Consider the following 18,621-nt stretch of genomic DNA (forward strand, 5'->3'; position numbering starts at 1 on the left):
TTGTGATACAGTTAATTAATTATAAGTGAAATAAGTGAAATAATCTGTCTGTAAACAATTGTTGGAAAAATTACCTGTGTCATGGAAAAAGTAGATGTCCTAACCGACTTGCCAAAACTATAGTTTGTTGAAGTGGTTGAAAAACAAGTTTTAATGACTCCAACCTAAGTGTATGTAAACTTCCGACTTCAACTGTTAAGTCCTCTCTCTTTCGGGACTGTTTTCGGGCTTTTTACCATAAAATCGTTGAGCCAAAGTTGTTGACCGGCGAAAGGAAGAAGTTTGGCGACCAGCCAAAGCATTAGAGGAAAAAACACGCACAACGTCTTGAGATAATAGATAAATATCACTTCATGAAGTCGTGGGATTTTGAGGATGCTCCAAAACTGAAGAAGAAAGATAAATTGACAGACTACTTTTTCCACTCTCACTAGGCTATTATGGGGAAGTAGGCTACTTTGTTTATTTAGAAATTCGGCATGAGTCTACTGAGTGACAACAAACCGTTAGGTTACTTACAGTAACACGGTTTATGAGACGCTCGCAGGCCGTCACACAAACAGATGTTACTCACACCACACGCTCTGACATCACTCGTCTGCTGCCCGTCCACGAAAACCGCGCACTAATTTCACTTAAACGAGCTACTGGCCATTTTATGAGACCAACTATCGGATATGGCGCATTAATGAAATAAAGGAACAAAGTGATTAGACTTTTCAGCGTGTGTCATCACCGCACAGAGAGGAAATGAAAAATCTTACCCAATGCATTGGAGTCATTCTCTCTGACCCCTCAGACAGTTCACTTTGGCACAGCCAGGCAGTGTGTGGTCGTCATCTGCTTCCTAAGCCATGGAAGCACCATCGTGCGTATGTTATGTCTATGTTGGAATAACCTATTAATCACACAGGAAATATGATATTTCGGAAATCGGGTTGATTGACAGGGACCCTTGCTAATTCCCTAGTCTAGTAACTGTTGAGTCATCATTCCAGGGGTTGACTGAGTGCTGCGTCGCCACCTTGTGGTTCTTTAATTCTGGCACCCCGGGTACAAAATTAGTCGGGACATTCACCTTTCCAGAACCTGTCTAGCTGTTGAGTTGTGTGGTACAATCAAAGTAAATAAACAAATAAGAACAAAACAGCCATAACAAAGGAAACACTATGGACAGATCATAGGGTACCAACATTTTATTTATAATATGAGGACAGTCAGTTAGAAATAAAATACACATGATAAAACAGTTTCTTTCATAGTGTTAGTGTTTACTTTGGTATACAATCTAATGTTCTGTGACAATACACATTTACTATATTCTTTATATGAGAATATCTGTGAGCGTCCATCCATCCAGTATAAAGCTGACCTACAGGGATATCTTTTACATAATAACATAGTCATACCATAATTTATGCTTCATTTTTTAGAACTTTTCTTTTTCAGGCAACCACTGCATTTCAGGCAATGAGTTACAAAATAAAGAGTGTTTAGAGAACAGTAAAAGGAGAGTTGTATTGTCTTACAGTTAGATAACTATTACATTGTGTTATGACTTTCTTTTGACAGTTGCCATTCCTCACACCAGTTGCCATTCCTCACACCAGTTGTCATTCCTCACACCAGTTGTCATTCCTCACACCAGTTGCCATTCCTCACACCAGTTGTCATTCCTCACACCAGTTGTCATTCCTCACACCAGTTGTCATTCCTCACACCAGTTGCCATTCCTCACACCAGTTGCCATTCCTCATACCAGTTGCCATTCCTCACACCAGTTGTCATTCCTCACACCAGTTGTCATTCCTCACACCAGTTGCCATTCCTCACACCAGTTGTCATTCCTCACACCAGTTGTCATTCCTCACACCAGTTGCCATTCCTCACACCAGTTGCCATTCCTCACACCAGTTGTCATTCCTCACACCAGTTGCCATTCCTCACACCAGTTGCCATTCCTCACACCAGTTGTCATTCCTCACACCAGTTGCCATTCCTCACACCAGTTGCCATTCCTCACACCAGTTGTCATTCCTCACACCAGTTGCCATTCCTCACACCAGTTGCCATTCCTCACACCAGTTGTCATTCCTCACACCAGTTGTCATTCCTCACACCAGTTGCCATTCCTCACACCAGTTGTCATTCCTCACACCAGTTGTCATTCCTCACACCAGTTGTCATTCCTCACACCAGTTGCCATTCCTCACACCAGTTGCCATTCCTCACACCAGTTGCCATTCCTCACACCAGTTGCCATTCCTCACACCAGTTGCCATTCCTCACACCAGTTGCCATTCCTCACACCAGTTGTCATTCCTCACACCAGTTGCCATTCCTCACACCAGTTGCCATTCCTCACACCAGTTGTCATTCCTCACACCAGTTGCCATTCCTCACACCAGTTGCCATTCCTCACACCAGTTGCCATTCCTCACACCAGTTGCCATTCCTCACACCAGTTACCATTCCTATCCATTGCATCTGTCTTACGACAGAGGGTTCAATATAGGGTTAATTTCAAAGTTGCCCGAGATGGATGAGGTTGCCCCTAGATGCTGATCAACGGTCAGTTTTGTGTCTTTCTCCCTTCATGGTTGAGGCGGATGGTGAACTGATCCTAGAACTGTGTCTAAGGGTAGCTTCTACCCGGAGCTCAACTGTCCAGTGCTCACAGCCTGGTCCTCTGATTGGCTGGCAGCTCATCCTGGTCGAGTCCCCACAGGAAGTTGCGCAAGCGTGTCACTTCCTTTTGTAGCTCGGGGCTGGGGATTGGCTGGGAGAGGTCCAGCTGAGGCGTCTCATTTGGCAGGATGAGAGGGGGGTGGTCCAGGAAACTTTCGAAGATGTCTTGGACAGAAAAGCATGAATAGAAATGTAGTGGTCTGAGATTCTTAGGAAGAAATCATACCCCTTCTATACATGTGTACTTACAATGTTCGGAATGTCTAAGGGCTAAATCCTGACTTGAGATCACAAATATTTTCTAATTGGCATAAATGCATAATTTACGGGAATATTCTACTTATCCCAAGTTTGCAGTTGTATCTAATGTTGTGTTCATAACCAAGTTGGAAGTTGTGAAGTTGTAACTACCAGTTCGATGCATTCACATGCTTTAAACTCAGAGAAACGCCGATTGGCTAATGTCCAAAAAGCTTCATCAACCATAATCTAAAAGTAGAGCTATCATGCTTGTAAACAAATGATAGTGTTCAAAAACCATATTAATAGATTGCTATTTATAATTTATGTTTTGTTGTTACATTTAACTAATGAAAATGCTGTTATCGAAGTATATTTCTTAGTAGGTGATGTCAGAGGTCAGCATGTAGGAGAAGTCAGAGCTTAGGGATGATAGAGTTTCCCACTAGTAATTACTAGTTGGAGGACAGTTCACACGGATACTTTCCCTGTCGTATATGGTAAATACTACCTTCCCACTTGGTTATGAATGCAGCATTAGCTCCTACATAATGACCCGCCAGGACTCCCAACCCCTCCCCTCTCGTGTCTCACCTCCACTGAGCTCCATCCCAGGGGGAGGAGCCCAGGAGGCCGGTGGGGCTCTGGCCGGTCCCAGCTTGTAATTGGTCAGCAGATGGTGCAGCTGGGTGGGGCTTAGCAAGGCGTGGTCCTCCTGTAGGCTGTCCCAGGATGACTGGCGGGGGAGAGACAAGAGAACAACCAATGAGCAACAAAACAGAGAAGAAGGAAAAGTGGACGATATCAGCAATGTCTACAACAGATGGGATGTCAAATCTGAAATCTACCCCTAGCCCCTTGTCACCTCTAGATTACCCCTTATATCTGAAAATAACTAAATGGGTGTGAACAAATTAATGGAAAAGCTTGTCTATCTAGCTTCCTAGAGCGGTTATCATACAGTTTATACCGATCTGATCCAATCAGCTTTAGGAGAAGGCATCAGGAAGTGTCTAGAGGTAGGGGCTAGGGGTGGATGTGTGATAAGTCAAATAGGTTTAGAGGAAGAACAACACAACAACGAGACCAAAACATGATTCTTTATCCAGAATGTTTGTTTTGGGTCATTATCTTGCTAAATCGACTGATTGTTAACTGGCTAACCAGCATTATTTTTACCTGGATGAGGCGGGTCTTAGGGACGCACAGGAAATTGACTGTGACGGACAGCTTCTTCAGGAACTCAGAGGCGATATCTCCAAGTCCCGCGCCCTGGAGCCAGTCCAGAACCAGGTCCAGGTTTGTACGGATCTGGACCGCTCTAGACCAGGAGAACAGACCATCTGAGAGAAGGAGGGAGTGAGGGACAGAGCGAGAGAAGAGGAAGAAGAGACAGAAAGAGAGGGAGTGTGTGTGTGTGTGTGTGTGTGTGTGTGTGTGTGTGTGTGTGTGTGTGTGTGTGTGTGTGTGTGTGTGTGTGTGTGTGTGTGTGTGTGTGTGTGTGTGTGTGTGTGTGTGTGTGTGTGTGTGTGTGTGTGTGTGTGTGTGTGGTGTGTGTGTGTTAGTGCACATCTGAACCAGGGTTGGAAAGTTCAAGTTATTTCAGAGCCGCACCCAGATTCTCTGTCTCGCTGTGCTTGGCAGCGCTCATCCCCTTACGACCTCTACACTTAATGGTTCGTGCACAAACAATGGCTTGTGTAGCGGAAAGCAATTTCTGCATGTGTAATGTGGAACCCACTTAGCTCATGACTGCAGCTTCCTCAGACCAACCCCTGACCTTGGATCCCAGTATTACCCCTGCCCTCTCACCTCTCTCCAGCAGTGTGTTGAGCAGGGAGGTGTTGGTGAAGAAGAAGAGGTAGCCGAAGGTTTGGGAGGTGAGTGGGGGGGAGAGGCAGGCCTCCCGGGACAGCATCAGGGAGCAGCGGTACACCTCCACCAGCCCAGCCACCGTAGGGGGGAGGGAGGACACGTCTTCCCCCTCTCCCGCCCCCCCCACCACCCTCACCCCCATCCATCTCCCTACCCTCATCTCTCTCCTTCTCTTTCTCCATGCTGGAGAAAGGGTTGTTGTCCAGGAGAGCTGGCAAGAGGGAGTACAGCGTCTGACAGAGACCGAGTGACAGAGAGAGAGATTAATTAATGTATAGGTCGGGATATAATTATGTACGGTAACTTGATTGTGTCTTGAGTGTGAGGTAACTCAACCTCCCTCACCTTTGTGAGGTGGTACACGCACTGCTGGAAGGTGTGCATTATCACGTCATCAAGCTGCGCCAGGGCCTCGGAGCAGGTGTCCAGGTCAGCTGACAACACCGGGTCACCAGGAACTGAGGGTAAATATATATGCATTAACTTCTGACTAAGGTCATATAACTACTGATATTGCAGAACAATCCAAAATATATTTCACTTTCTCAATGACGCAACTAACTCTTGTTTTGACTACTGTGGGGCTAAATGATGATAGCTGGAATGTCACACAGGAAGAGGAAGACAGGGAGACACAAAGATACAACCAATACACATTTTAGTACTATTTATTTCTTCATTCTGTGCTGCGACTCTTGCTGTATTTTTTTATATTTTTTACATTTTTTGCATCTACAGATGGACTATCCAAATAAAGTGTGACCCAGTGTGACGTAAAACAGAGAGACAAGGTTAATATGACAAAATGCTTTTATTGGAGAAAGAAGCTTTTTGGCAGATGATCGATGGTGATCTGCATTGATCAAGAGGAAATGGACTCTTATGACACGGGTGTCTCACCCTCAAACTCCCAGTCTCTCTCCATGGCCTCAACTTTGACCTGGAAGAAGTTGAGGAGCTCTGTGGCATTGGACATCCAGAACATCAGAGGTCGAAGGTCAGATGACAGCCTCTGTGCACTGGGCGCACTCAGTTCAACCTCCTGCTCTGTGGAACTGGACAGACCAGAACAGGACACACACAGCGTTATAGAAGTTGTTGTTACTATCTATTCATCTCTCTCAAGGAGTTACAGCAAGTCCTTGATCTATTTTAATGAGCATGCAGTGACGGGGTTCAGTAACACTTTTTGGGGGGCTGCAGGTAGCCTAGTGGTTAGAGCGTTGGACTAGTAACCAAAAGGTTGCAAGATCGAATCCCTGAGCTGACAAGGTAAAAATCTGTCGTCCTGCCCCTGAACAAGGCAGTTAACCCACTGTTCCTAGACTGTCATTGAAAATAAGAATTTGTTCTTAACTGGCTTGCCTTGTTAAATAAAGGTTAATCCATCTGCAGATGCTCAGTAACATTTCAACTAACTGTCTACTAACCCTTAACCCTTAAACCAGATCCTAGCCCTTGTTCTAAACTTAACCGTAAACTTAGCATGCAGTTACTTATCAACAGATAGTTTGTTGATAATATGACCATATGTAGAGCATCTACAGATGGACTATCCAAATAAAGTGTGACCCAGGGTCCCACTACATCTGATTTCATCTGTTAACTGCTATTCACTTGGGATAACATCTGCTAAATAAACATTAATATTAATAGATATTTGTGTACAGTATCAGTATCATATTCAGTTTATACTTTGTGTAAACGTCACATATTTTAATCATGAATCCATGCATAATGCTAAATAGTATCTGCATGTTCATCACATTATTTACAGAGACACAAGCTGGACAATCACTTCTCTTGATTCCCCTTAATACAGCCCTAAGGGAAGTTCCAAACACAGGAAACAGCTGAAATATGACGTTGAGCAGCAATGATCTTACTTTTGCGTGGGATGCTTCTCCCCGAATTCCTTAATGTTATCCTGTAAAAAGAGTTAGAGAGGGAAGAGAGGACATGAGAGGAGAGACAGGTCTCGGCTTAGTGGCAGGGGGGGGGGGGGGGGGGGGGGGGGTGAGTTGGGTTACAAAGTCTGGACAGGCCACCAGGACAATTACAACACAGTTTCCAGAAGGAAGTGACATCAGCTCATCCCCTGTTCTGTTCATCTACAGTTACAGGCATCTGTCTGTCTGTCTAAATGAATCCCTGTTCCACAGCCTACAGTGTTTCAGAGAAAGACATGTCAGTCTGGGGCTGGCTTTATAACCCTTTACAATCCTATTTTATCTGCTGTGTAACTTTCTCTGTCAGTCTTGACTGAGCTATGGCTAGTTAGCGTTATTACAACTGAGATGATCCTAGACAGTCTTTCAAATGAACTCACCCAAACGATCGCTTTGATCTGATTGGCTGCTTTCAGCAGCAACTGAGGCGTGAGGGCGGGATCCAGGTGTTTGGAGGCGTGGTCAATCATGATTGACAGGAGAAAGGCTGGGGCTAAAGGCCCGCCCTCTGAGTCTGGAGAGGAGTTCTTAGAGATTATCTCCTGATGGAGAAACAGTGGGTTTAATTTATGGTCTTGTTTCAGCTCCTGTTATCAACCAAGAAAGTAATATATGTGGTAACAATAGATACTTTAAGTACCTCCCCACCACTTATATAACACCGTTCTCTACTCTAATCTGTAGCAGACAGGTAGCAGACACAGTGGTGTAACTAACAGACACAGGGGTCTTTCTTCTCTCACCTGTAGCAGAGCGTCAGCGTGGCGGGGCTGGAACCGCAGCAGAGCCTCAGTGGAACCCAGGTACTGCCTCAACGCTTCCTGTCTGTCCACCAATCCCGAGAGGCAGCAGGTGGAGGGAACGTCAGCTTGCCAAGGCAGCGCCAATGCCAGCGGAGGGGCCGGGGTCACGCGGGGGTCACGATACAGGAAGAGGAAGTGAGCTCCTATGCCAATCACATCCCCAGGTTTAAGCACCGCCTCCCGGTAGAGAGCTTCTCCGTTGTGTGTGACAGATCCTCCTCTGAAGGGACGCATCAGAGCTGGGGGGAGAGAGAAAATGGTTGATTAACTAGTAACACTATAATTGAAGTTCTGCTCATAAACTGCTTATAAAAAGGTATGACAGTTTTCTAACCATATTTAAAGGGGTATCAAGAAGTGTCTAGTGGGAGGATCTCTAGAGGTTGATTGTGGACAGAGAAATACTGTAAAATCAGGTGTCAACGTGTAGTAAGGAATTGTTACTTCTTTGGATAGATGTAAGCACATATGAATTGTTACTTCTTTGGATAGATGTAAGCACATATGAATTGTTACTTCTTTGGATAGATGTCAGCACATATGAATTGTTACTTCTTTGGATAGATGTCAGCACATATGAATTGTTACTTCTTTGGATAGATGTCAGCACATATGAATTGTTACTTCTTTGGATAGATGTCAGCACATATGAATTGTTACTTCTTTGGATAGATGTCAGCACATATGAATTGTTACTTCTTTGGATAGATGTAAGCACATATGAATTGTTACTTCTTTGGATAGATGTAAGCACATATGGAAAAGGCTCCCTATTTTGCAGGCACATTTCTGTTTGTTGAGGTCTGCAAACATCACAGGGGTAGGGCCAGGATTTAGGACTAGGGTTGTTTGTAGACCAGGCCTACCTTGCCCAGGGGGAGCATCGGGTACGGCTGAGTCTCTCCTGATCAACAGGTGCCTGGCCAGCATGTCTGGAGCAGAGAGGAACGTTTCCACCTTCAGAGGCCTCTTCCCCTTCCTCTCCCTTTCTCTGTCCTTCTCTCTCTCCCTCATTGTTGGCTTCCGCCCAAAAACGTGTGTGTGCCCTGCCATGATGTACAAAACAAAATCCTGTAGAAAACACAGAAAACACACACAGAGGAGAACGGAAGAAGGAAATAAAGAAAGAAAGAGAGAAGGGAGTTTGTTATCATCTGAAGGACATGGTTATGATAAGGGGACATCTTGGAGATCTTAAGTTGTGCGGCGGTCAGGAGATAAGGTATGAAGTGTGTCACAGTTTGCTACAATGAAGACCTGTGTGAGGTCACTGTGAGAGATGGAGTGATGTACACATTGGGGTTGTGTGTGTCTACAAAGGTATTGTGTTGCTGTGAGTCTGTTTTGTGCTCAGGGTTGAATGGGAAAGGCTGGGGAAGGGTTGGAAACAGTGATGGTATGTGGCGATTAGGGGAATACAGGTATGATGTCATGTTCAGGGTGTGTGTGTGTGATCATCTGGGAGGCGCAGGTCTAACCTTGCTCTGGTCGTAGCCCTGCAGCAACAGGAAGTAGGGTCGGTCCGTGGGCGGGAGGATCAGGCTCTGTGACATCCCTTCCAGGTCGCAAGCTGAGTAGTCTTTCTCTTCCTCTACTGCCTTGTCTGCTTTGTTCCTCCGCTCCACCTCATCTCTGACCTTTGACCTCATCATCTAAGACAGAGGGAGGAGTCTTTATGGTCAGACTGCTGCACTGCTGAGATTAGGTGGGGTTGCCCTGTTGCTATCATGTTGCAACATGTGTTGAAACACATCCTCTCATCCTCACCTCTCCGTGCTCCAATGGAGCTATCATGCTCACAATGTTTTTCCTGTCCTGGAGTCCTGCACTGTTGTTAGGGTGGTTTCCGGAGTGACTGGGGTCATTGCCAACGTGGTTTCCTTGGCGACGCCTCAGGCTGAGGTTCATGTCGCTGATGCTCCTCCTGAGTTCCGAGTTCCGTCCTCGATGACCTCGCTCGCCCTCCTCAGCCCCGCCCCCCGACTGTATGCGGCTCCGCCTCCAACGTACACCTGTTACCACGACAACCAGACATCATTAAAAACAAAGAAACTATACTTTTCACTGGATGACTGTTGGAAACCCCAGATGTAAGAGCTGGTCATCTAGAGACTCTATATTGTCCTTTTACCTGTGTGGTTCTCTCCTTCCCTCTCTCGCTCCTTCTCTTTCTCCCTCTCCTCTCTTTCGTAGTCGTCCCGCCTCTGGATCTCGAAGCGGCGTTCAAACCCCTCCTTGGGCCGCCACATGTCCAACAATAGCAGCGGGCATTCCCATTCGGCCACACCCCTACGACACTCTGTCTCCCATTGGACGGCTCCATCTGGTTGCTGGATGGGCTTTCCAATGACATCACACAACAGGAAGTCTTCCGGGCTGTGTTTCTGCAGGGCTAGGAGAGGGAGGCAGGGCGACCAGGCTAATTATTTTTCCAATGAATATGACATTGTTGCTCAATTGAGGTCAAATCAAATGTCAAATGTATTTTATATAGCCAGCTGATATCTCAAAGTGCTGTACAGAAACCCAGCCTAAAACCCCAAACAGCAAGCAATGCAGGTGTAGAAGCCCGGTGGCTAGGAAAAACTCCCTAGAAAGGCCAAAACCCAGGAAGAAACCTAGAGAGGAACCAGGCTATGAGGGGTGGCCAGTCCTCTTCTGGCTGTGCCAGGCGGAGATTATAACAGAACATGGCCAAGATGTTCAAATGTTCATAAATGACCAGCATGGTCAAATAATAATAATCACAGTAGTTGTCGAGGGTGCAGCAAGTCAGCACCTCAGGAGTAAATATCAGTTGGCTTTTCATAGCCAATCATTAAGAGTATCTCTACCGCTCAATGTTTATCTGTACTTTCACGCCTCTCTTACATTAATCCCTGTACTGTACTCGGTCTGTACTCTCTCTCTCTTTCTGCCTCTTACCTGCATCGTCCGTCTCCTCCCTCTCTCTCTCTTTCTGCCTCTTACCTGCATCGTCCGTCTCCTCCCTCTCTCTCTCCGTATAGCGGGTGATGACCTGGGCGATGAGCTGTTTGGCTGTAGAGTGGGTGGTGGCCAGCAAAGAGCGGTAGTTAGCCCCACTAGACAGAGCATCCCCATAGATCTTGATGAGGCCTGGGGCTGTGGAGGAGGCAGGGGGCAGGTAGTGGTGGGAGGAAGGGGCAGCAGAGTGGGCCCACATCTCCCTCTCCTTCTCCCCTATGGCCTTGTCTCGGTCACTGTTGGAGCGCCCCTTCAGGAAGAGGTGGGAAAGACGCTTGGTGCGGGACTGGGGCCCAGCGGGACGGGGCCGGAGGAAGGCCGGAGAGGGAGAGGGGGATGGGGGCGCGAGGGAGGGGGTGGAGATAGAGAGGGAAGAGGAAGGGGCAGAGGGGGCCTCGTGGAGGGACGCTGCGTCAGAGCTGGTGGTGGACCTAGTGAGGGAGAAGGAGAGGAGGGGGAAAGAAAGAGAGAGAGGGGGAGTAGGGCATGTCAGCTGTGAGTTATGGCTGACAGAGCTGAACATAGACAATATTAACTGCTAGAAAACGGTCACAGTTGAGTCTGATGTGTTACTGCTGGACTAGAACAAAATCGTTGAGAATCAACATTGGACTAAGTGACATTGAGGTACTGTACATAGGTAGCAGAGAGACTGACTTGACAGAGACGGCGCTGGGCCAGCGGCCCCCCAGCTTGGCAAAGTGTTTCCTGGGAGAGTTGATCCACAGACCCACAGGGAAATGGAGCTTCCTGAAGCGAGGACTGTCAGTCCCCTCCATCTGATCCATCTGAGAACCAACGAGCGATAGAGAGAAACTCAAAGAACACAGATCAAATGTTCATAATCTTTGAGTTAATTAATTAAGATGTGTGTGGACTATACTGCTTTACATTCTATTCATGTGGGCCTGAAACAGGCCCTTGATATATTTGAACAAAAATCAAAGGTTAAATCATCAGGGGGAGGAAGACTGACCTTTTCCTCCAAACAACCCAAGTTTATGTAATCCTAAACTTGTCAAATAATGACATCATCATCATGAATAGTTTGAGATCCTCCGGATCCTTGTGGAATTGTTCTTTGTTACACACCAAAGGAATTTGGCTGTGGAAGTGATTGTTGCCCCCATTGGTAAAAAAAAATATATATATTTTTTGAAAACGGTAGATAGGTTACACTTGGCTCAAATCATCTCAAATTCTACAGCACGGTAAATTACATCTTTGTCACAAAGGTACTCTAAGCTGAATGTGTGTCATTCCTCCTTATCCAAACAGGAAGTGTGTTCTACAGGCCTCAGATCCCGCTGTCGTGTTGAAAGGGAAATCCCCACTCTTAAGGTCACTACATGTCTGTCGCCTCAGCCTACAACTAGGAGTAGAATGAATTTACTCGTAATGGTGGAATGTAGAGTTTGGGGAGGGAAAATTGTGCTTAGTTACAGCTTCTACTCTACAAATGAGATGTGTCAACAAAAAAATTCATGTAGAACGGTTCAAATTTGAACCCAAATAATATTTTTTCATTGTTATTTTTTTTACTCAACTTTCTATAATGCAATGTTGCAAAAGAAACAGCAAAAACTTATCAGCAACATTTTACTGTGGAAAATGATCAATATTGTGACCTCTAACAGCTTATCATGGATGATAGCTCAAATGTAAAAAAATCTAATGGAAAAGTAATGAACCAATGCATCACAATAGGCCCTCTAAAATAAAAGAGTACTTGAAAGTACTTACCGAGAACGACTGCAGTTCCCTCTTCCTATAAGTGTTTTATTAGTCCTTCTCAATAGAAAAAAAGAAAATGGTTAAAAACAACTTCGTATTTTCCTTTTTCCCCAAGACAAAAACTCCATTTTCAAAACGTCTATCTGCGCCACAGGTATCTCTCTTTCTCTCGAACACGTTCTCTTCATCAATATATTCTCTTTTTAAATCAGAACATATTTTTCTCCACTTTCTCTCGTTTTCTGTCTGTTTTCTAAGTAATGTTGGTACGGGCTCCTTCTCTCTCTTTCTCTGCCTCTGTGGGTCTATAGATAGAGAAACAGGCCCATTGTTCTAAGTGACAGAATTTCCTTCCTTCGCGCTGGACAACACCTATATCCTGAGAGAGAGAGAGAGAGAGAGGAGAGAGAGAGAGAGAGGGGGGGAGAGAGAGAGGGGGGGGGGAGAGAGAGAGAGAGAGAGATCGGGGAGAGAGAGAGAGAGAGGAGAGAGAGAGAGAGAGGAGAGAGAGGGAGAGAGAGAGAGAGAGAGAGAGAGGGGGGGGAGAGAGAGGGGGGAGAGAGAGAGATGGGGGAGAGAGAGAGAGAGAGAGAGGAGAGAGAGAGAGAGAGAGGAGAGAGAGAGAGGGAGAGAGAGAGAGAGAGAGAGAGGGGGGAGAGAGAGGGGGGGGGGGAGAGAGAGAGAGAGATGGGGGAGAGAGAGAGAGAGAGGAGAGAGAGAGAGAGAGAGAGGAGAGAGAGAGAGAGAGAGAGAGAGAGGGAGAGAGAGAGAGGGGGAGAGAGAGGGGAGAGAGAGAGGAGAGAGAGAGAGAGAGAGAGAGAGAGAGAGAGAGAGAGAGAGAGACTTGCTGGCCCCTTGTACCCTCCCTGGACATACTGTATATACTGTACATACACACTATAAAGAGATAAGACTAGAACTAGAGATTGGGGAGAGGGGTTAATCCAGCATTCCCCTGTCTCCCCCAAGCACACATGCACACTCGTGGACACTGGTCGGATTCCGTTAGACCACTGCCTTTGGCATTAGGGTGCTTTGGAGCGCTGGGGTTGGGTACGAAGAAGATTGGGTGGAGGAGGGGGCGGGGGCTGGGGGGCAGTGAGAATCTGTGTTTAATTTGGACAACTAATTACTTTAACAAAGCCACTCAGAGAAAATAGGTTTATGCTCCCAGCTTAAAAATGATAGCAGTCAGTCAGAACCTATACCTTTTGTCTAGTTGTCCACAGGAATGTTACTTTTGAAGTGTAGTCCAGAGTTCAGCTCTTTGATAGTCCAAGAAATTGCATTGTAGTACATCAAGAAACAGGCCTACAATGTTTTCTAGAAAAGGACATAATTTGAGCAGCAGGTTTTTGCCGAAAAGAGGAAACAGCGAGAGGAAGTCAGAGAAAGAGGGACACCTGTGACCTCTGACCTTGTCTACAACAGGAAGATGGTGACAGGAAAAGAAAGGACAGGCAGGGAGAGAGGGGGAGCAAGAAAAGGAAAAAGAGAGAAAGTTACATTGGATTCATCATAATATCTGAACCAATAGGCTAAGGCTACATACATCCCTTCCACTATAATAAAAGATATAGTTCACACTATCCATTCTTAAAATGTGTTAATAACTGTACAATAAAGCTTGAAACTATGAAACTGAAATTATAGGCTATTACAGGTACTACCAAAACACACAAAAACTAGACGCTTCCTTCGAAATGAGACAGTGTGCCAGACCACACAGCGTACTTCCACTGAGTAGGTAGTGAGCTGTCCAGACACCCGGAGATCTTTGGTTTGGAGAGGTGCTCACAGACAGGGATGGCCGGGTGACAGCAGCCTGTGAACACTCCTTTGCGTCATGGAGTTTCTTTGTTTTGTTTGCTTTTGGCATGCGGTTGACATCTTATCCCCTTTTCCAGGTAGGCAACCCTCTGTGGGTTTTCGTTGGAATAACTGTCAAATAAAATAATGACACTTTAAACTTGGCACAGTTCAGGTGTGGGCCTGCACGGTATTCTCTTCCTTGTTCTCTATCTCTTTTCTTTGGGAACAGATACGAGTTAGAAGCTATTTATCTTTACTATTGTTAGACATACTGACACAGTTGCGGGGGATCTTTTTTAGCCTGGGCAAAGCTTTATCACAATGTCCATTTTGGCCTGCTACTGTGGGCCCTGTATTTTCGAAACAAAACAAACAAGTTCTTCTCACAGCCTACATTGCTTACAAATGTGTGAGCAACTTTAATGAGCTGCTGGAGGACAGAGATTTGCAGAGGTTTCTAGATGTTGAGAGGCAGGGGTAAAAATAAATGACTCTCAGCATTGGCCATCCTGTTGATTTGGGACGGAATTTCATCTTGTTGATTTGAGGCAGGAGATCAGGCTTTTGATTTGGGACAGGTGTTTTAGTCTGGGGCTACAGCAGAAAATGTGCTATTGGGGGTAATGGGAGACTGGCGTTGGGAAACACTGTACTAGGCTATCACTGACATGTTTGACATGATGTTCTTCGTGTAAATAATTGATGCAAAATTCAGTGATTACACTTCATATGGCTTAAAAATCTCAAAGTGATTCCCATAATTTATTTGTGTTTCTAATCATTGTTTATAGGCAATAGAGAAGGAATTATGCATAAAAACATGGGAAACTGACTCATTCCTTTTCTCATTCCCATGCCAACTTTTCTCATTCCCATGCCATGGCGATTACGCTTGCTCGTCCACTCACAACCTCCAACATCCCAGCATACACTGCGTTACGGTCTTCCGGTGAGAGAGGACATCAATCATACCAGAGAGGACACAAGAAACAGTCCAAGGTAGGTCGTGGAAAACTGCTGGAAAATCATAATAATTAGGCTCTTTCAATTAATATACTGAGGGTCGTATTTTTTGTTTGTGTAAAAGTATTTTAATTGGAAATAACGTGTGCCGTGGCACGGTTTTGATACAGCCGGTTAGCTAGCTGGGTTCAAGCTAGTGTAGCTAGCTAGCCAGCAAGCAAGCCAACAAATACATTTGAAGCTGTGCCAACAATGCTAGCAAGCTATGCTACATTAGTTCATTCGATGTGGTTAGCGAGCTGTAATTTCTAACTTTCTAGCTAGTCAGAAATCTCCATTCAAGTCTTTTACTTATTTGTTAATTACTGTTAGTTACCTGGAAATAAGGATTGATAAGTCACCTTCTATGACTGAATTCTAGCTAGCTAAGGTTACCAGCTTTTTATCAGTCTGTCTGTCCTAGTTGTGAGTTGTTATTGCCGTAGCTATGACCTAGTCAAATAGACACCTGTACAGGCTCTCGTGGATAAGTAGTTTGCAAGCTAATAGGCCTATCTGAACTATTCGATTCCATATTCTATTATCATGACAACAAGATAATGTCCTACTCTATGTGCAAGTGTACAGTTATCTTCAGAAGCCCAGTTTGGAAGGATGGCCTCGTGAGACTACTGTACAGCTCATGTTTAGTTTCGTGACATTATATGACATCTCCCTATCGATGTGTGTCAGTGTTGACATAGTGAGACTGCCAGCTAGCCAGCATGTCTGACGTTATTGAGGAGAAGATAAAGAACTACAGGACGGCTCCCTTCGACGCCCGCTTCCCCAACACCAACCAGACCCGCAACTGCTTTCAGAACTATCTGGGTAAGTTAGCTAGCTAGCTGATCAACTACTTCTCTTTTCTGACCCGCCACACACATCTCCCCTCTTTCTCCAGCCCTGCCGGCAGTCTACTGCTCATTTCTACCTCCCAACTGACACACACACAATGGTGAAAGGATAGGATACTTCTGGCCATCAGGCTCTTCTGCCACGCTGAATACTCTTGATTCCCTTCCCAGCAATTTTGTTCACAAAGATAAAGATCTTGGTTGGTTAACTAAACAAGGATTTTTATCTGAAGCCCAATTTAACCTCATTTGCCTGGGCTAAGAATCATGTGGTTGATGATTTGCAATTGATGTGCATTGTAAACGGTGGTATTTTCTCTCGTAGCATTGATGCATGTCCAACTTCTTTGGTTGATAAGAGCCCCACGAGAAGCACCTCCTCAGAGTGATCTAAATCACTCAGTTCACATTAGACCAGATAGAATGTTGGCTGTCCCTCAGCTATTCACCAAGGTACGCCATCAAAAGCCAACTGTCTGTACTGACTGACATGTCCGTTAGGCAAGGGTACTACTTGGGTATGCCAGATCTTTTCGGTCTTCAACACTCGTTTAGTAAGGATAGCCTGTCGTTGTACTTTTTTATGTTGACATTTTAGTCATTTAGCAGACTAACAGTAGTGATTGCATACATGTATTTTTTTTGCTTCATACTGGTCTCCCGTGGGATTCAAACCCACAACCTTGGCGTTGCACGCGCCCATGCTCAACCAATTGAGCCACACGGGACCCCACAGGTTCTCTCACTGCTCTGTTAGTTTTAATTAGTGTCAGATTAATGTTGACATAATTTAACACATCAGATAAGGGTCCATTTGTGGTGGCTGTTTGCTGTTAGATTTTTAGGTTCAGAAACGTAACACCAGTGTCAGTAAAAGTTGTGATAACTGTCTTAATGCTTACCACTTCATTCTGTGAATATTAACTCTCTCCTCCCTCTTTTTCTAGACTTCCACAGGTGCAACAAAGCTTTGTCAGACAAAGGCCAGGATGTGGCTCCCTGTGACTGGTACCAGAGGGTCTACAAGAGTATCTGTCCCATGAGCTGGGTACGTATGCTGCTACTGTGGCTCATAGTATGGTGCGGGCACTCCTTTATAAGGTTAAGCAGAGCTATAGAGTGGCAAACTATTCAAACAAAGCCTAAAGGAGTGGGCATACACACAATGCCCCCTAACTGCCTTCCCATGGTTGTGTAGTATTGTCAGCAATGATTGGACCTCCCCTAGAGATGGATGATGAATCACTTTAATCAGCTCACGTTAGAACCTACATTCACTCACATTAGCAGTGCCTCAACTATTCACAATGTGCCAACAGTCTGAGCACCACATTCCATAGAAGCCTTTAGTAGTTCCGGCATGTCTAAACTCTGCCAACAGTCTGTTCTGACATGTCCACTGAGTGGAACAGTTATGAATGTACCTGTTCTTCTGTGTCTCAAATGTCCTTACCTGAAGTGGTAGTTGGTATACAGTGTGGACCTCTGTTATGTTGCAAGTGTTCATACACTCTGTTTGTTGTGAGTCCAATAACTGACCATGGTCCCAGTCTGAAGTCGATTCCAACCCCTACCCTTAGACACTTTTCATAGATCTGAAAGCATGGGATGGGTGTAAAGTGAAGGCAGAATGAAGGCTACAGTAGCTACTGTGTTATAACTGCATGTTACACTGATAGGCAGTTTAACCTCATGAGCGCATTTCCTCCTGCAGGTCGCCAAGTGGGACGACCAGATAGAGGCCGGAAGCTTTCCCGGAAAGATCTAAAATGGCTGACCTCAGGACTATCTGTTAGCCACACCTTCAACTTTGATCCCTGTAGTGTGACTAAGGACATGTGTTGACCACGTACCACACCATTCTTAATGTTATTAACAGTGTTACTTATGTTACAAGCACTTAATAAAAATGCGCACCCGTTTTGAACCTGTCTGGTGGTGGTTCATTTGGTATTTTATTAGGATCCCCATTGGCTGTTGCAGATAAGAACAATAAAACTTAAAAGGTCCTGTTGTACTGCATATATACACACAGCATATACAGTTGAAGTCGGAAGTTTACATACACCTTACCCAAATACATTTAAACTCAGTTGTTCACATTTCCTGAGATTTAATCCTTGTAGAAATTCCCTGTCTTAGGTCAGTTAGGATCACCACTTTATTTTAAGAATGTGAAATGTCAAAATAATAGTAGAGAGAATTATTTATTTCAGATTTTATTTCTTTCATCACATTCCCAGTCGGGTCAGAAATGTACATACTCAATTAGTAGTTGGTAGGTTTTTACGATTCCTTGCTCGCACACGCTTTTCCAGTTCTGCCCACACATTTTCTATAGGATTGATGTCAGGGCTTTGTGATGGCCACTCCAATACCTTGACTTTGTTGACCTTAAGCTATTTTGACACAACTTTGGAAGTATGCTTGGGGTCATTGTCCATTTGGAAGACCCATTTGCGACCAAGCTTTAATTTCCTGACTGATGTCTTGAGATGTTGCTTCAATATATCAACATCATTTTCCTATCCTCATTATGCCATCTATTTTGTGAAGTGCACCTGTCCCTCCTGCAGCAAAGCACCCCCACAACATGATGCTGCCACTCCCGTGCTTCACGGTTGGGAAGGTGTTCTTTGGCTTGCAAGCCTCCCCCTTTTTCCTCCAAACATATCG

General features: G+C 45.1%; 2 protein-coding genes across 2 annotated transcripts; one reads left to right on the top strand and one right to left on the bottom strand.

Annotated features, from left to right (window-relative positions):
* Positions 1-2,321: 2,321 nt before the first annotated feature.
* On the bottom strand, positions 2,322-12,631 carry LOC110537231 (ras-interacting protein 1). The gene is given in 17 exon segments (XM_021623119.2): positions 2,322-2,853; positions 3,523-3,664; positions 4,108-4,271; positions 4,741-4,918; positions 4,920-5,036; positions 5,149-5,261; positions 5,704-5,858; positions 6,690-6,730; positions 7,133-7,294; positions 7,496-7,794; positions 8,422-8,626; positions 9,034-9,207; positions 9,323-9,567; positions 9,687-9,947; positions 10,526-10,971; positions 11,198-11,328; positions 12,284-12,631. Coding segments are annotated over 16 exon segments (3,012 nt in total). The 5' UTR covers positions 12,284-12,631; the 3' UTR covers positions 2,322-2,674.
* A 2,338-nt stretch (positions 12,632-14,969) lies between these two features.
* Positions 14,970-17,872, top strand: LOC110537243 (cytochrome c oxidase subunit 6B1). Its single transcript, XM_021623137.2, has 4 exons — positions 14,970-15,085; positions 15,782-15,919; positions 16,893-16,993; positions 17,660-17,872. Exons 2-4 carry the CDS (start codon positions 15,814-15,816, stop codon positions 17,711-17,713), a joined length of 261 nt encoding a protein of 86 aa, XP_021478812.1. The 5' UTR covers positions 14,970-15,085; positions 15,782-15,813; the 3' UTR covers positions 17,714-17,872.
* The last annotated feature ends 749 nt before the right edge of the window (positions 17,873-18,621 follow it).

The sequence above is a fragment of the Oncorhynchus mykiss genome, chromosome 2, assembly GCF_013265735.2.
Source record: "Oncorhynchus mykiss isolate Arlee chromosome 2, USDA_OmykA_1.1, whole genome shotgun sequence".
Lineage (NCBI taxonomy): Eukaryota > Metazoa > Chordata > Actinopteri > Salmoniformes > Salmonidae > Oncorhynchus > Oncorhynchus mykiss.